The 17,690-nt window shown below is 34.3% G+C and overlaps 1 protein-coding gene and 1 long non-coding RNA gene across 2 annotated transcripts in view; both read right to left on the reverse strand.

Annotated features, from left to right (window-relative positions):
- Positions 1–2,982: 2,982 nt before the first annotated feature.
- On the reverse strand, positions 2,983–3,585 carry LOC127978818 (uncharacterized). The gene is made up of 2 exons (XR_008158657.1): positions 3,247–3,585; positions 2,983–3,138 (listed from the first exon to the last, which is right to left on the reverse strand). It is a non-coding gene; the product is annotated as an uncharacterized LOC127978818 (long non-coding RNA).
- A 2,725-nt stretch (positions 3,586–6,310) lies between these two features.
- Positions 6,311–17,690, reverse strand: part of LOC127978918 (nectin-2) — a 131,197-nt gene continuing 119,817 nt past the window's right edge. The window contains exons 7-10 of the mRNA XM_052583923.1: positions 16,949–17,087; positions 16,689–16,746; positions 15,335–15,436; positions 6,311–10,222 (exon numbers count right to left, since the gene is read on the reverse strand). Coding sequence (XP_052439883.1) covers positions 10,025–10,222; positions 15,335–15,436; positions 16,689–16,746; positions 16,949–17,087 — 497 coding nt within the window. The 3' untranslated portion in view covers positions 6,311–10,024. The remainder of the gene's footprint in view (positions 10,223–15,334; positions 15,437–16,688; positions 16,747–16,948; positions 17,088–17,690) is intronic.

Consider the following 17,690-nt stretch of genomic DNA (forward strand, 5'->3'; position numbering starts at 1 on the left):
AAGTATATTAACTTGAAATGGCTTCAAACCAACAACCAGGTCAGAGGTCATATGACCCTAAGTGGTCCAGCAGGTTTTTAAGAATATGGTAGTGGGCCGTTGAGCTAATTATCGCCTTGCACAGTTAATGAATAGCTTAGCTCAGTTCAAAACACAATAACTGCTGTAACTAGGATTTTTTTTTCTTTCTAATTTGCCTTTCTCACATAACATGCCTTTTATGTACAATTTCCCTATAGCCCCCCCCCCCCCCCCCCCCCCCATCAAAAAACTAATCAGTAAAAATTAGTAGCTAATATGAGATACAATTAATGCGATGCGCTATATTAATTGCACAGCTGTTTTTATTTTATTTAGTTTAATCATCTAATATTGAAGTAATGATCTGATTTCCATTTTTTTTTGCCTCATTTCTTTCTTTCTATTCTCTGTTTTCTGCTGTCTGTGAACTCTCTGATGTGATTTAAACCCACTGTAACATCTGGTAATAGTTATGTAACACTAACTGGTGCAACATGTTGTAATATAATACTTCCATGGGTGAAATTCCCAAGTTGCTGCTGTGTAATACTTCTCTCCCCCACACAGGCACTGGCAAATCCAAATTCTTGTCTCCATTTTTTTTTTTCTTTTTCATTTGTGTAACTTATTTTCATTGCTTTTCCAAACCGTTATCATTTGATGTCTGGCCAGAACACCTGAGAATACACTGATTGCATGGATAGTCCCTCCGCTGTGACCCAGAGGTTACGTGCTTCGCTCGAGAGCACAATGGTGATAAAACAGGAATGTGATCTTAACTCATCAGTTTCTAGGACACCCACACTGGGATTGAAACTTGCATTCCTGGTGCTGGCAGCCATGGTACTTAACTATAAGACTATCTAAACTTTTCTTAAAGTGCTCACATACGTAACTTTTTTATTAATTTATAAATAATTCAATTTTTTTCTCTGAAGTCCACTTATTATTATTTACATTTAGATTAACTGATTTCTATTTGAATATATTGTAAAAAGTAATTTATTCAGCCTTCATTTTCAGCATCATTACCCAAGACTTCAGTGTCACATGATCCTTCATGAAACATTTATTATTATCGATGTTGAAAAGCGTTGCTGCTTTTGAGTTTGTGTAGAAACTGTGATGCATTTTGTAATATCATAAATGTCTTTATCACTTTTGATCAATTTAATACATCCCATGGTGAATAAAATTATTATCATTATTTTATTTATGTATTTATTTTTAAAGTAGGAAAGACCCTGTGTGCCACAGAGGTACTATATTCTCAATCGGGTCATAAAAGACCATAAAAATGGCGAGCAATGAATAAATATTAGCATTTTGCTCATGAACATCTGCAGCCATAAGGAAAGCACCACAAATAACTTTGCACACAGCTTCTGGTTTCATCTTGTGGTATGAGGCCTATTATCGCTAACTGATTACAGATATTTCTCACAGCTGGGCTGTTTTTAATGAAGAACTGGTTTAGTGTTCTGATGCAATATTGTGTTACCACATGTGGCCCACATTAGTTCGATAAAACATCTGGGAAATGACATTTTAGTTTTAGATTTACATATGTTGTAAACTATCAGCTTAAGTAAGGAGAAAGTGCTCACTACTTCAATAGTAAGTACACTGTGTTGTCAAAATGGTTTTAGTTTATTTTTAAACTATAACTCACTTCCCAGAATGCATCGTAAACCCCAATGAGAATTAGTTGCACATTCACATGTCATTATGTCTTCTTCAGTCGTTAGAAATGAAGAACGAGGTTATATTTCATTATGACACTGTACTATTTAAACAGCTACTATATAATGAAGATGCAGAAGAAATAAATCAAATGACACCAGAAGGATATTAATCAAGGCCTGTGTTTCACAGCGAAGCTTTTGATAAATACCAGCTACATTTTAATGTGTGACCTTAAAATTGTGTCACATCAGTTATTGAGTCATGGGTTTACCAATGGTTTGTGAATCAAGACCTTTGTTAGTGCCCAATTCATGTTTACATGAGTAAAAATTACACCGCCTACAATAAAAGTGCACTATTTTAATTTTCTATTTTCCAGAACACATCCTGGTTGCTAAATTTCCTAAAATGTCTGGGTTTTGGCTTTGTTTCCATACCTGCTGCAGGTTAACTGAAAAATCCTTAGACTTATAGCTTGCAGGCATTGTACATAACAATGATGGCATGTGAGAAGGTGGGATCTACAGAAAAGGTCAGAGCAATGCAAATATGTGTGAATATAATGTATGAGGAATGTAGAAACGTCAGCAGGAAAACAAAGCTATAACTCAGACATTTCAGGTAACTTAGAAATCATTAACTTTCCTAGCACATTGTCATCCTACTTCCACACTGACTGCTATTTATTACAAATATGCAATGTTTTGGTCAATATTATCCTACATTGCTGTCATATGACCTTACTTTATTGCATATTTAATTTAACAAGTGCCATTATCTCCGAAATACTGTATGGTTATTTAAATATAAGATTTTTTTGACATGCAGCTAAAATCATTACTAAAGTAAGTTTTTTGTATTTGTAAATATTTATAGCTTTAAATAATGTTCATACCTAAAATGTTGCTTTTTAGTTGCCAATGCAAAATGTATTTAAAGTTTTTCTTCTAACATTTATATTTCATGTCTGCTTTTTTAAAAGTACTTTTTTAAGATCAGACTGGACAAATTATGATTATGATTAAGTTTGTTGTGTAATTTGTTGTATTACCTAGTTTCCTAGTAGCCTAGTTAGCATTTAGGTTAGCAATTTCTGAGTGAAAATTGTTTCTACACCATTTTTTTTCAGTGACATTTTAAATTTAGTTTTAGTTAACAGTAACAACGTTGGTCCTTGTATAATAAAAAGTGCAGATTCTCTTATTTAAAAGAAAGAAAGAAATCCATTTTGCAAGTATACAAATATTCAGAAGGAATTTCATCAAACAGCTAATATAACTGCAATATTTTTTTATGAGACTCTTTGCAGTATAATGTCCACCTGGTGGCGCTGTCTCCCTTTCTTCCTCCACCAGGCAGCCTCTGTATCTCCATTCCTCTCCAGTGCATCACACCTCATTCGCGCTTTCTTTCCCAGCCACTGCGTCAGCTCTTTAGACACAACAGAGGTCAAAGGCCGAGTAAACACAACTGAAGAAGAGCCGGAAGAGACTAATGGCTCGCAGACACAGCGCCTTAATGTCTCCCCCTTCCTTTTACCGCTCACACAGTACATTGTATTTGTATTATTCCCGTCGTTCTGACTCCCTCCCTCTTCAGCTCGCAGTCTCGGCAGTCAGAGGTTAAACCGAGCATTAGCCATCAGCGAATGGCCCGTTTTTAATCGCTGACTGCACATCATTGCTATCAACATTTAATCATGGCCCCAGTCGCGTCCCCGCACGCCCACAGCTGATTTAACAGGCTCTGACACGGAACAGTAGCCACACTCAGCTTGTATCTCATCAGCAACAGAGAGCCTTGAGATCCAACTCATTAAGGAAAGCGCTAACGAATGCGCGTGACAGGTGCTTAAGGAGGCTACGTCGTAGAGCCGAGTCGAGCTGGACCTGCCTCATTACGACGCTGCTGCAGTACGCGAGCACTTGAGAGGATAAATTAGCAGTGTATTCATTATGTTCTCGTGGAAGTGATGTCAAGTCGTCGCACGCAAGTGTTGAGGCCAGTTGGGTTTCAATTACAGAGAATGCTATGAAGAGTTAATGGGTATTAACACAGAGTACGTGTTGCTAATGAATCAGGCAGCCTTTTGGTGGGCAACAAATGGCAAACAGTGTCTCACTCAAACTGCCTACAATCGCCTGCTTCTTCGGGGCGTCGCGAGGCATACAAATAACCCAAGCGGCAGAACGCAATAGTTGATGTCTTTGCAATGGAATTAGCATATTAATCAAAGACAACAGGGGACTATAGTTCTCATTGAGGTAATTGCATTCTCTGTGTTGAATGGTTTTAAAATTCATCAAGCTATCTGGCCTGGGTCTTTCTTGTGATGATCAAAAGCTGGGGTGTTGGAAAGACCCAAACAATTTTCCTTGAGAACTCACACACACTACTGTAACTAATAATAATAATAATTCCTTACATTTATATAGCGCTTTTTTAAGCACTCAAAGCACTTTAAATTGTCATGGGGTATCTCCTCATCCACCACCAGAACTACAGTCTTGCTGATATCTTACAAATGGGTCAAAACCACTGATCTATAATATAGATCAATGGTCAAAACACTAGGCTACCACTTCATGATACAAAATTAATTTACATTTGTAATAAATTTAATAATGTAATTTTTATGTTACAAATGTACGTTTTGTTATCAGTCCTTTAATTTTTGTCCCCACAATTCTTTTAATTTTAAAAGGGATATTAAATGAATATATATTTGATACAAGCTGCATGAATAGTGTACTGTAGGTTAAAAAGATGTTAAAATAAAACAATGCATATATATATATATATATAACTAATACTGGTCAACAATAAACAATTTTGAAATCACGATTAATCACATTATTGTCTGTGATTAATCGAAATATAACACATTGATAAACTTTTATTTTGTATGTGATTAATCACAATTAATCGTTTGACAGCAGTGTTTGTGTGCATAGTTTTATAGTCATATAGTAGTTTATATGTAGAATCACCCATTTATTTCTTTTATTGAATTATATTTATTTTAACACTTCTTTTTTTATATACATAACGTTTTTTGATCACCCCTATAACTAGGGAATAAGTGGATTTTAAATAAATATATTCCAATAATATTTGAATCTGATTATTTGGTCAATAAATGGTGCTGGTAGAATGCAGAAATCGCTTGTTTTGTTCCAGTGAAGTCACACCTTGTACAGATCATTTGTTTTTAACTGAAAATTTGCTCTCTGGAAATGTCACTCAAAATGCCTTTTTCCCCGTGAAACACAAAAGGAGTTATCATCAAAAGGTCAAAGTTGTTTTCCATACAATGTAAATTCATGGTGATCACTGGCTGTGAAGTTCAGCTCCAATTGTTCTTTATTTAAACAACAACAACAAAAACTCCACGTAATATTCTTGCTTTAATATTTTGGAATACATTTGATCCATTTTATAGGACAAATTATTTTAGCTGGCAGGTATAAAGACTTTAAACCCAACGTCTAAATGGGTCTGAGTTCAACTCTTTTCAATATAAAATGTAAATTGACCAGTTGAGTTAAGAGCAGCCTTAGGCAAAATACCTCAATTTAAAAATGTTCATTACGGTTTTAAATATTCAAAAGTCATGCAAATGTTATTCATTACTTGTGTTACAATTGCCTCCGACCTCATAGCCACAAAAATATCTTATATAGCAGCAAAAGTATTACCACCATCTGTTATTAATGTTAACCTTTTTTCCATATGTAAAGTCGTGTAGGGAGTTTGACTGACAGCCAATCTGACCAATCAGAATGCCAAATCCACAATTTTGTCTGAAAACAAACAACAGAAGTGTCAATAGATTAATGTCGGTGGACTAAAAATAAAAAATGGCGTGTACTTGTGTATTTTTGCGGTTGAAACATAACTTCTGATGTTCATTCATGTTTATTTTGTACTATAAATAGCAGTAAAGATGAACAGAAGATCGGTTTACATGCCGCTTGGATTGAAGCGTTACATCACGACACATGGAAGAGACACAAAACGTTTGAATTTAAAAAAAAAAAAAAAAAAAAAAATTGGAAGATTTTTTGATTTTTTTTAATAGCAAAATCAATCTGCGGATTGCGTTATCGTCACGTTATCTTTACTTTGTAATGTATTTCTTACTGCATGTGAACGTGTCAGAGTGTCATGGCTAAGTTAACTAAGGGCAGGTCTTTGTGAAGAGTGAATTAAATAGATACTTAGATATCGAAGTCTTTCAAAGACACAAGCTTTTACTCTTTTTTTTTTTTTTGTCACAAACAAACTAAAGTGTATTACATTATGATTTATATAACACAATCTACTGGACATATTAATGAGAGGCACTTAATTTGCAATTACTTAAAGTCCTGCTCAAAGTTTAAACAGCAGGCTGATGTTTGACTTCAGAGTCTGACATTTTCACAGTTCAGGAGTTAAACCAGATCTTGTGAAGGACTCTCTGTTGGTAAATCAATAAGCCGATGCCAAACACTTTTTTGGCATTTGATAATACCCCACAAACTGCAGTATATTAAGCTGAGATCTCAGAACAACAATAGCTCTAGTCTAGATGATAAAGAAGATGCCTCACAGCATGAGATTTGGCTTATAGTTTATTAGACATCACAATGAACCATAAAACAGAGAACAAGTTGCTTATGCATATAAAATAATCCCAGTCAGTAGAGAAATCAGATGCAAAAATTAACATTTTAAATAAAGAGTCACAATTCTCCCCATTGGGCGGTCTATACAGTCAATGATTTCCTTTTGTCTCGGGCAAAACAAATCTGTCAGTAAAATGGCTCAAAACAAAGTAACAAAGGCACATCTGGCTTGACGATGACAGGGCAGCGCACAAGCGAACACGTGGCAGATGACTTTGAAACTGTCTCTGATATGATTTGTGATAATGAAGTATAGACATATGGCAACTAAAGTGTGTTTGTTTTGCTGGAGAGTACATTTGATGAATGACAAGATTTGTTCGGTAACCAAAGACTAATTTTAGAGGCCCTCTGTTTTGTTAAAGACATCGTTCCTTGGAAAATGGAAATCCTGCCTTAATTTATTCGCCCTTATGTTGTACTAAACATGCATGAATGATTTCTTCTGTTGTTTTGGACCGCAGCCGAAACCGATCTTGTTTTTGTGTTTTACAGAAGAAAAATGGCAGGTTTGAACATCACAAGGCTGAGTAAAAGATGACAGAAATGTAATTTTTGGCAAAAAAATTAAAAATGCCATTTATCGTTCCAGACTCCTTTGATTGTCTTTTAAAAATTCTAAATTGCAATAAAACTTTAATATTATTTAAACTATACACAATGGACACAGTATGTAATGTATACAAGACAGTAACATAAAAAAAAAACAATTGAAAATACAGAAACTTAAAATGTCATAAAAAAAATGGAATCACAGTTTAAAGCACAAAAACCCTTATTGATGAGTGTATAACAAACAGTGATTGTCTAATACTGCACCAATTTATCGAATGACAGTTGCGTGAAGACGGGCCGTTTGCGCGTGAGAATAACATAAGCGATCCCCAAATCTCATGCAGCATGCAGACGTACATTCCCTTTACCAGAAACAGTGACGAGACCACAACTCAGCTGAATCGAGACGACAGGTGAAAGATTGTCGTGTCATGGCGAGAATAAACGTTTTGCGAGAATCTGTAATTTTCTGCAATGTCCAACAGGCCAGAAGATCTGGCGGCGAATGTGATCGATGGCTAATCAAGACCGAGGAGGGCTTGTTAATTCATCTCGGTGAACTGTACCGTCAATCCATCGATCGGTCTGTTTGTCATGGCGCCTGAACACCTATTCATCCATTCATCCATCTAAAAATCCTGCATTTCATGTGCTTTGTGAATGTGCAGGCTTACGCTCCAGGTGACTACTTAAAAAGCTGTCCGTTTGTTCCATTTATCACTTCTGTAACCTGTTAGCGAGTCTTTAGTTCATTGCATCATTACGGTTTTGATATGAGTTCTTTGGCACAATTACAACAATGTATTCAGACACTATGACACGAAGATCTATCGACAGCTTTAAGTGGATGTGCAAAGATTACATTCAAGAGTGAAAGACATGAACAGTGATGGAATTAGTTGCCATGCCATCCAAGAACCAGTGAAAAAAAGAACAGAAAAAAAAGACAATTTCATAAACTACTTCTGTGTCTGTCTCTTAAAGGAATAGCACATCCAAAAATAAACTCATTCTCATGTCATTCAAAAGTGGTATGACTTTCTTTGTGGAACACAAAAGCACGTTTAAAACGCTCCTCTCTTCCATACGGTGAAAGTAAACGGTGACCAAACCTGACAGGAAGTTCAGTCTGTTGATAATAAAGAATCAACATTCTTCAAAACATCTCTTTTTGTGTTCCACAGAAGAAACAATCACACAACTTTAAATGAGTTTTAAGTGAACTGTTCCTTTAAGGAGGAGATGTAAACTTTCTACAACTATTGCAAATCAAAACTGGCACTTCTTTTCAAGAAAAACTAGGAATAAGAGAGCAGTAATGATCACGTTTGGCCAAAGACTGAAGTGCTGTGGCCAAGAAGAAATCAGTGATACACGGTGCATTCAAATATTATTACCACGTACAATCTGGCTTTATATCGGTAGACTCAATTTATATCGGTTGACTCAATTTATATCGGTTGACTCAATTTATATCGGTTGACTCAATTTATATCGGTTGACTTTGAAACGAATATATACATAAGTTAGGACTAATTAAGATTTTAAAAGTATTTTTAACAGAAATCTCTTATGTTCAGCATTTTATTTGATCAGAAATATAGTAAAAAGAGTAATATTGTGAAATATTATTACAATTTGAGATAACTGTTTGCATTAGTAATATATTTTAAAATGTAATGCAAAGCTGAATTTTCCAATATGCTGATTTGCTGCTCAGTCATTACGCATGATTATTAATAACGGTTCTTTATTATTATCATCAATGTTAAAAAATACAATCAGCCTTGACTACTAAGAGCACATAATTCATGTGATGTAACTAAAGCCAGCTGACTATTTTAAAATGGATTGGATCTTTAATGTTTTTGACCTTCTAAAATGAAGTTTCAATAGGAAATATGTCAATACAGAAGAAAACTGAAAAAAGATTTCACGAGGTCTTTAACATTAATGTTTAGCATCAGAAGGCAGAAAATGAAACCCTTCCCGTCACCTTCAACGTCCCAATATCCATATTGTGCTTCTTACAGTCAGAAAATAGGGGAGCGAGGAAAAGTTGCGACTGTTTTTAGGAAAGCAACCAATCATGCCATGCAGATTACACAGTAACAAAATCCACACGTATCAAGAAGTAAAACATCAGCATACGACTTTAGTAATACCCGTTAAAAGAAAGATTCAGAAAGTGTACACATTTTCATTTTCACCCCACAGGTATTTTTGGATTTCTTTGCATTTTCCCTTTTTTGTTTTGTTTTATATATTTTCTTTAACGCATGTTAGACTGACTATATATATATATTATTTTCCTTTTATTATTTACAGAACTTATTTGGTACTTTTCAAAAACAATGAACACGCCAAACAACCAAAGAAACGAAAATAAGAAAATAATGCATACATTTGTTTTTAGGTGATATAATCGATCAAAATGACATCAAATATAAAATATAAAAATACATTTTTGCTGTATGTAAAATACATTGCATATACCACAAGGCTTTTTCCCCTCATCACAGAAGTTAACGCACGAAACCGACGAAAGCTAAAGCTTAAAAGAGCACTACACCGAGATCGCAAAATAAAAAATACAGATCATAAAACATAAGCAACGTTTGATAGTATATGCAGTGTATTTTAAAATACTGAAAGCAATTTTTTTGATTTAGACCTTTCAGGAAAATTAAACGTTTTCTGAATGTGTCTGCTCTGTTGTTTTTTTTTTTCACATAACCACGATTAAAATAAATGAAACATGGTAGCCCAAAAGTGAATAATGACCAATTCTCATGGTTTTGTTTCACCATTAATTGCTAATCACAGTTTGCTTGATTAAAGAACTTCATGTCATACATAATCAAATGTCCAAAATCACATCTGGTCCAAAATGTATGTTTTATGGACCATCCACAAAACCATGAGAATAGGTTAAAAGTTTAGTTAGCCACTTGAAAAAAGAAATGTCACCAGGCTGTGTGATTTTGGATGTGTTTGTGCCCGAGCCGTGGACTACAGCCGGTCGTGCTGTAATGGGCGTCCGCGGCTGGACAGGACGGTGGCAGTGCAAATCGCAGGCACAGCCTACATCTTTAGACTATCATGGACTTGGACACAAAACTTTCTTCACGGGCTATGTTACTATAGACAGTATTGGTGACATCAGCTGGTTCGTACGGTGGAAGGGTCTCGCCCGTAATGCTGTCCTTTTCAGGAGGTTGTCCCGAGCTGTCCCAGACAGTAGGGGTGTTGCCATTAGCTGGAGGGCCGTTGTTGTCATCATCAAGATCCTGAAGCATGCACAAATCAAAGCAGAATTTAAGATCAATTCAATCCAAAGACCTGTAAATGTAGTTTTTAAGAAAAACTTTCTATTACCAGTAAATATGTGTGCATATGTATTTCTATACCTTCATTTGTAAATAAATATCTAAATAAATAAATGTTTTATAATATAAAACATTATTAATAACACATATGTGTTGTATATTAGTATTATTAGTAGTAATATATAACATTATACTGTATATACACAATTTTTATTATTAAAATAAAAATGTATAAAGTATGCATAATTATTATTTATAAATAAACTTTTAATATTACACTGTTACAAGATTATATATAAGAAGTATATATAAGAAGTGAATATATGATACAATTATTATAAATAAATGAATAAATACATTTCGCATGAGTTCAAATCTGTAGATTATTCATACACAATTCATGTTTATAAATAAATATACTAAATTATATATTAGTAATAATTAAAAATATATTTTATATTTTAATAAGAATAATGATAAATAGTTTTTTACAGTGTTTTTTTTTTCATTAGTTCATTAGTTAGAATCTGTAAAGTGTAAGGTATGATAAATAATTCATATTTATTAAAACTAGTGTTGTCAAAAAACAATCGCATCCAAAATAAACTTTTTCTTGACATAATGTGTGTGTACTGTGTATATTGATTATGTATATATAAATACACACATGCAATATATATCTTTAAAATATTTTCATGTATATACATTTATATTCTTGTATCACAGGTGCTTATCAATAAATTAGAATGTCATGGAAAAGTTAATTTATTTCAGTTAACTTTTTTTTTTTTTTTTTGTCATTTCCAAATGACAGTAATTTAACTCTAATTGTGAAACTCGTGTATCAAATAAATTCAGTGCACACAGACTGAAGTAGTTTAATTCTTTGGTTATTTTAGTTACGATGATTTTGTCTCACATTTAACAAAAACCCACCAATTCACCAAATCTCAAACTAAAATTCTTCATAAGACCACTAAAAAACATTTTTAGTGAATTGTTGGCCTTCTGGAAAGTATGTTCATTTACTGTACATGTACTCAATATTTGGTAGGGGCTCCTTTTGCAGTTTCTCATTTTCCTCTTAACAATAGCCCACAGATTCTCTCTGGGGTTCAGGTTGGGTGAGTTTGCTGGCCAGTCAAGCTCACCAACACCATGGTCATTTAAACAACTTTTGGTGCTTTTGGCAGTGTGAACAGATGCCAAATCCTGCTGGAAAATTTAATCAGCATCTTCAGAAAGCTGGTCAGCAGAATGAAGCATGAAGTGCTCCACATTTCTTGGTAAACTGGTGCAGTGACTTTAGTTTTTTTTTTAAACAATGGACCAACACCAGCAGATGACATTGCACCCCAGATCAACACAGACTGTGGAAACTTAACTCTGGACTTCAAGCAACTTGGGCTATGAGCTTCTCCACCCTTCCTCCAGACTCTAGGATCTTGGTTTCCAAATGAAATACAAAACTTGCTCTCATCTGAAAAGATGACTTTGGACCACTGGGTAACAGTCCAGTTCTTCTTCTCCTTTGCCCAGGTAAGACGCCTCTGATGTTGTCTGTGGTTCAGGAGTGGCTTAACAAGAGGAATACGACAACTGTAGCCAGATTCCTTGACACATCTGTGTGTGGTGGCTCTTGATGCCTTGACCCCAGCCTCAGTCCATTCCTTGTGGAGTTCTCTCAAATTCTTGAAACAATTTTATCTTTACAATCCTCAAGGCTGCAGTTCTGTTCTGTTAACATGCTTGGATACAGCACTCTGTGAACAGCCAGCTTCTTTGGCAATGTATGTTTGTGGTTACCCTCCTTGTAAAGGGTGTCAATGATTGTCTTGTGGACAACTGTCAGATCAGTCTTCCCCATGATTGTGTAGCCTAGTGAACCAAACTGAGAGACTATTTTCAAGGCCCAGGAAAACTTTGCAGGTGTTTTAAGTTGATTAGCTGATTGGCATGTCACCATATTCTAATTTGTTGAGATCGTGAATTGCTGGGTTTTTGTTAAATGTGAGCCAAAATCAGTTAAAACAGCCCAAGACTTAAACTACTTCACTCTGTGTGCATTTAATTTAATACACAAGAGTTGAATTACTGAAATAAATTAACTTTTCCACGACATTCTACTTTATTGAGAAGCACATTCATTATATATATATATATATATATATATATATATTTATATATATATATTTAATATATAGACATACATTTTTTTCTTAAATGTATAAATGCATGTGTTTATATTTATATATACTTAAAAAATATACACAGTATACACATATATATTATGTAAAGAAAAACTTATTTTGGATGCGATAAATTGAATGACAGACCAATTAAAACATACAATATATTTATATATTATATGATAACATTAATGTGATAATATTAGACTTAATTCTAAAGACGTAATTCATACATAACAAATAAATATATGTATAATAATATTAAAATATAATATTAAACAGGATTCATATTTATAAATAAATATTGTTGCATTAGTTCAAATCTGCAGAGTGTGAAGTTATTTAAATGCATAATCCATAGAAAAAATGGATAATGAATGAACGAATTAAAACCAATGAATCACATTTCCTCGTAAAATGATTTCAGACAGTTCCCCTGATCATAACAGCAGTGATGTGGTTTTGTCACGACACACACGTCCGGTTCAGACACATGTAACAAGCTGCACGTACACACATTCACAATTCATTACAATCACTGAGGTGCTACTAATGCTAATTTAATAGTTCCTCGATCGGTCATTAAGCATCAGTATAATAGCTGGAGAACACAAGCGCACATTCTTATTTATTAGAGTTAATTGATACCAAATGAAGATTCAGCAGATAAAACGGTTTGATAGAACACTTCACCTCCTGACTCACAGTGAGCCCAAATTTAATTTAAAAGTGCTAATGTAATGTGATGGTTATCTCATGTCTCTGTGTGTGTGTGTGTGTGTGTGTTGCTGTCTGAGCGATGAAGCAAAAGTTAGTTTCTAATTATGTGAGACCAATGTTCTTTTATATTTCTCAGTTGCTGTATAAGGTGATGCAAGTTTCAGCCCCAGTCATTTAACCATTTTATAAAAGTCTGGACAAAGAAAGGAGCTATATTTTTCTTAGTGATGTTCTTACAAAGAAGGTCATTTCAATTTTACTCCAGCAAATTTCCTTTAGCTGGGCTCTCAGGGATGTGCACCGTTCAGAATGGAAATGATTTACCTTTAAAATTATTCTTCATCTTCGTCATCATTCTTGTGAAATTATTATTATTTTTTTAATAATACATTAAATTTTTCAGAATGCATTAGTGATAAATATGAGATTTATATTATATAGTTTTTCTAAATAAATAAATACAAGTTTGTAGGTTTATATGTACTGAAAATAATATTATTATGACACTATTCAAATTAAAACCATTTTAAATAAATTTTATTTTTATTGAGAAATAATATTTTATATACACAATTCATATTTATGAATATATAAAAACGCTAAAACATTTTAATAAAATTAAATGACTATTTAAAAATAACTATTAATAAAATATACAAATAATTCATTAAATAAATACATTAAAAATATTTAAAACATTATATTTTATAACTCATATGATAAATAATATGGAACTTTTACTGTGTGGACCTTGTTAGAAAAACACTATTTCCTGTACAGTATAGAAAAATAAGTCTGTATATATGGAAATGTATAAATACATACATATAAATACATTTGATTTGATATCATGTAAACAATAATCATGATTAATGTCATGAATGATGCACACAATTATTACTCTTTTGTGTGCCTGGATGTAATTTTATCAAAATAAAATAAAATAAAATCACTAAATTCTTCCTGTCATTCAAACTCAACTTCCTTTTGGGGTGTGGCCAACTCGATTTAAAATCACAAATTAAACGGAGCCAATTCTTAAGAGATGGATAATGCCCATCGCCGCAGGCTAAATCACCTAAAACAATAAATGCAGGCACTTGTTTAAAGCCCAAACAGAGTCTTCTGGGGATTTGATCACAAAGGTACATGTCTTAGTCTGGCCTTCATACACAGCCCTGCTGTAGTAATTGGCTTTACGGTTATCATAGTTGATGAATTAACCAGCTCATCATATTAATCCACATAAAGACCCTCTGGCAGTGTTAGCACATGCCACACATCGATATGAGTCATTAGCTTTAGCCATTGGCATACGCATATAAACCACCTGCTGCAAGACCCACTGTGATACATTATACACTGGTATATATATATATCATGAATTTTTTTGAATAATAGCAAAAAAAAATTAATCAAAAGTTTTGATTAGTAGTAAATCTCCAGCATGTGCGTTCAGATAAGGGTTGCCAGGTTTTCACAACAAAACTAACCCAATCGCGTTTTTAGAAGATTCTCCATTAAAAGTTTAACTCAGAGGAATAAAATACTGATTTTGCGTAGCTTGTCAGTGAACTACTGCTCTGCTTAGTAAAAGCTGCTCCATCTGAACGCACGTGCTGGAGATATACTACTAATCACAGGAGCACCTTCACTGTTTTGAAATTGGACATTGGTACTTTAAATCTTTTAAGCGATGGACCCGGTGGGCTTTGTTGAGTGTCCAATTACAAAATTTACTTCATTTTAAAATGATAACTTCTATGATAACTCTAAATGATAACTCTAATCTTGACAAAACATTTCATTGGAAAAGTCTCAAGATTCCACATTATTTTGCACTGGACATAATTTCTTGACAAAATATTTCTAAATTTGTTACATGAAATTGCATCAGTAAAAATTGTATGTAGTTTGGGTGTCACCTGTTGACTATTTCTGTTATAGCGCTTTAAATTTCACAGGAACCTTAATTTTTTTTAGATAACTTCAAATTTGGATCATAGCTTACTTAGGCATATAGCTTTGATTTTACAGCAATTTTAGAATCCAAAATATTTTTCAAATAGTTTTAAATTACAATAAATTTGACCGGATTCAGGAACAGGATTCAGACAGCTCTTCAAAGTGTTGCACATCAAAGTTTGGGAAGGGGGTATCTTACCGTAACAGGCTCTGCAGAGTTGGTTTCGTAATAGCTTGCCTCGTTGTTGCTGAGCGGCTGAGTTTCGGTGATGGTTGTGGTCTTGTCCTGTGGTTTATTCAGCTGTGAGAAACAAACACATGAGATGATGAGTTCAGCATGCACACTTTAGGAGTTGATGTGGATCAGAGGAATATTTCTTGTTTTTAAGGGTCATTTACTCCTCAGAGACTTTATCTTCAGCTGAGAACCAAAATAAGGTATTTTGATGAACGGTGGGGGAAAAAATGACATCAGACATTCATTGTTTGGGCTAAAAACTCACAGTCTTTCAGCAAGTCTTTTCTGCTCACCAAGGCTGCATGTTATTTTATTTAAAAAAATATAGTAATATATACATAAAAAATGATGTATTATAAAATATAATTTATTCCTGTGATGCAAAGCTGAATATTAGTTTAAACAATTTTTTTTTTTATTTTTTTAGGATTTTTGATGAATACAACATTCAAAATAAAGATTATTGGAAACATTACAAATGTCTTAACTGTTATTTTTAATCACTTTAATGCCTCCTTGCTGAATAAAATTAGCAATTTTAAAAGAGAAAAAATCTTGTAAACCAAAGTCTAATAGCTATTTTGGATAGTTGTATATGACCATTAAAAAAAAAAAGCTAATCAAAGTTCTCAAAGGCCATGTTTAGAGTGAAATAAGCCCTTACTGCTCATCATAATCTCACTGCTGCTGCTATTTCCAGCAAACATGAAGAGAGATCTCATAATCACATATTTTAAGGGTGCTGACAGCTGAATTAATCACAGACTGTGATGAAAGATGCCTATGATGAACACGTTAATTTCCCTGTGCGTGCACACACACATATATGCATGCACACACAAATGTAGCTCCACCCACACGTTCTACATTAAGCTTCAATCAATACACATTACCCCCATGTTAACCCTTTCTTTCTTGCCTGTGGCCCGAGGGCAGCATTATGAATTCTCATTCTCTTCGCTCTGCTTGTACTTCACAATATAAATTTATTTCAAATGCAGTCCAGTACCAACCGAGTGAAGAGGAAATAATCATTAGCGAGAGGAAAATGCAATTATCCTATTCTGAGCAATACGAATTTCCTCCCCATCCCACAACTAAGCTTGTTCTTCAGAGGTTTGAATTCAAAGATCTATTTTATGGTGGTTTATGCATATGCGTCCTTTCAGCAGCTCTGTTTTAATTGCGGCGTGTAGCCTGGAGAATTGTAAGTAATCTCAACATTGTATAATGAAGAAAGCTCAGTACGTCGGAGTTGAAAGAGAATGTCAGATGTGAGCGCTGAGAGGTGACTGATGGAGAAAAGTCCGCTCACCATTTCTGTCGAGCTGCCAGACTTCATCGGCGGAGGTGGCTTGTGTTTGGGGGGGCCTCTGGAAAGGAGATACAACGTGATGTTTAGCTTTAACCGTGTTGCGCATGCATGCTATACCGTGAACACACCAATTTAGATGCATTGAGAATGAAAGGCACAAAAATAGCTTGGATGTCCTAGCCAGGAGAGGAAGAGAGAGCAGAAAATGGATGTTTGACATGAATGTGTGAATGTGTTCGTGGGTGCGTGTTCACACTCACTCTCCGTTCTCCATGCTCCGGCGGCGTTTGTGGTACATGGCCACACCGGCGCCGATCAAACACAAGATGATGATGGCGGCAATGATGCCCCCGACGACTGCCCCCGTGGTGGCGCTGGCTTGTGGTGGTAAAGGTTGATCTGTAAAAAGCAAGAGACATGTACAATCATATTCTCTCAAAGTACAAACCACGACTTGTGAAAAGTTGTATTTACCACCAACGTCTCTTTATTTAATCTGTTGATCTATCTATCTTAATTTGAATTGTGATAGCAAACATGATGAAGAAGAATGAAAAGTTAACCAAAAGTTTACAAAACCAAAAAGTTTGTCAAGAAGAAAAACTATGAAAATTAGCATGACAAACCCTGTGTGAAAGATTTATTGGCCTTGAGAACGACAGATTGATATAGATAGAATGACAGATGGAAGATGAAGAATGATAAATCGATACAATAGACAAACATGGATGGATGGACGAACAGAAAAGCTGTAGAATGAACAATGTTTATCTCATTTGGTTATATTTATTTCACACTCACCCCCAGTATTTATTTAGCTAATACAATTTTTCTTCCAGCCACCAATAGTTTAAACATGCAGATAAAAATCAGCACAGAAAATACTAATAAAATGTGCATATTCTATATGTGACCGTTTACAGTGATTGCACGTATAAAGATGCTGGTCAGCATCACACGGATCATTTTAGTAGCGCGGTTCGATCCGCTTTTGGAGCATTT

The sequence above is a fragment of the Carassius gibelio genome, chromosome B19, assembly GCF_023724105.1.
Source record: "Carassius gibelio isolate Cgi1373 ecotype wild population from Czech Republic chromosome B19, carGib1.2-hapl.c, whole genome shotgun sequence".
In the NCBI taxonomy this organism is placed as follows: Eukaryota; Metazoa; Chordata; class Actinopteri; order Cypriniformes; family Cyprinidae; genus Carassius; species Carassius gibelio.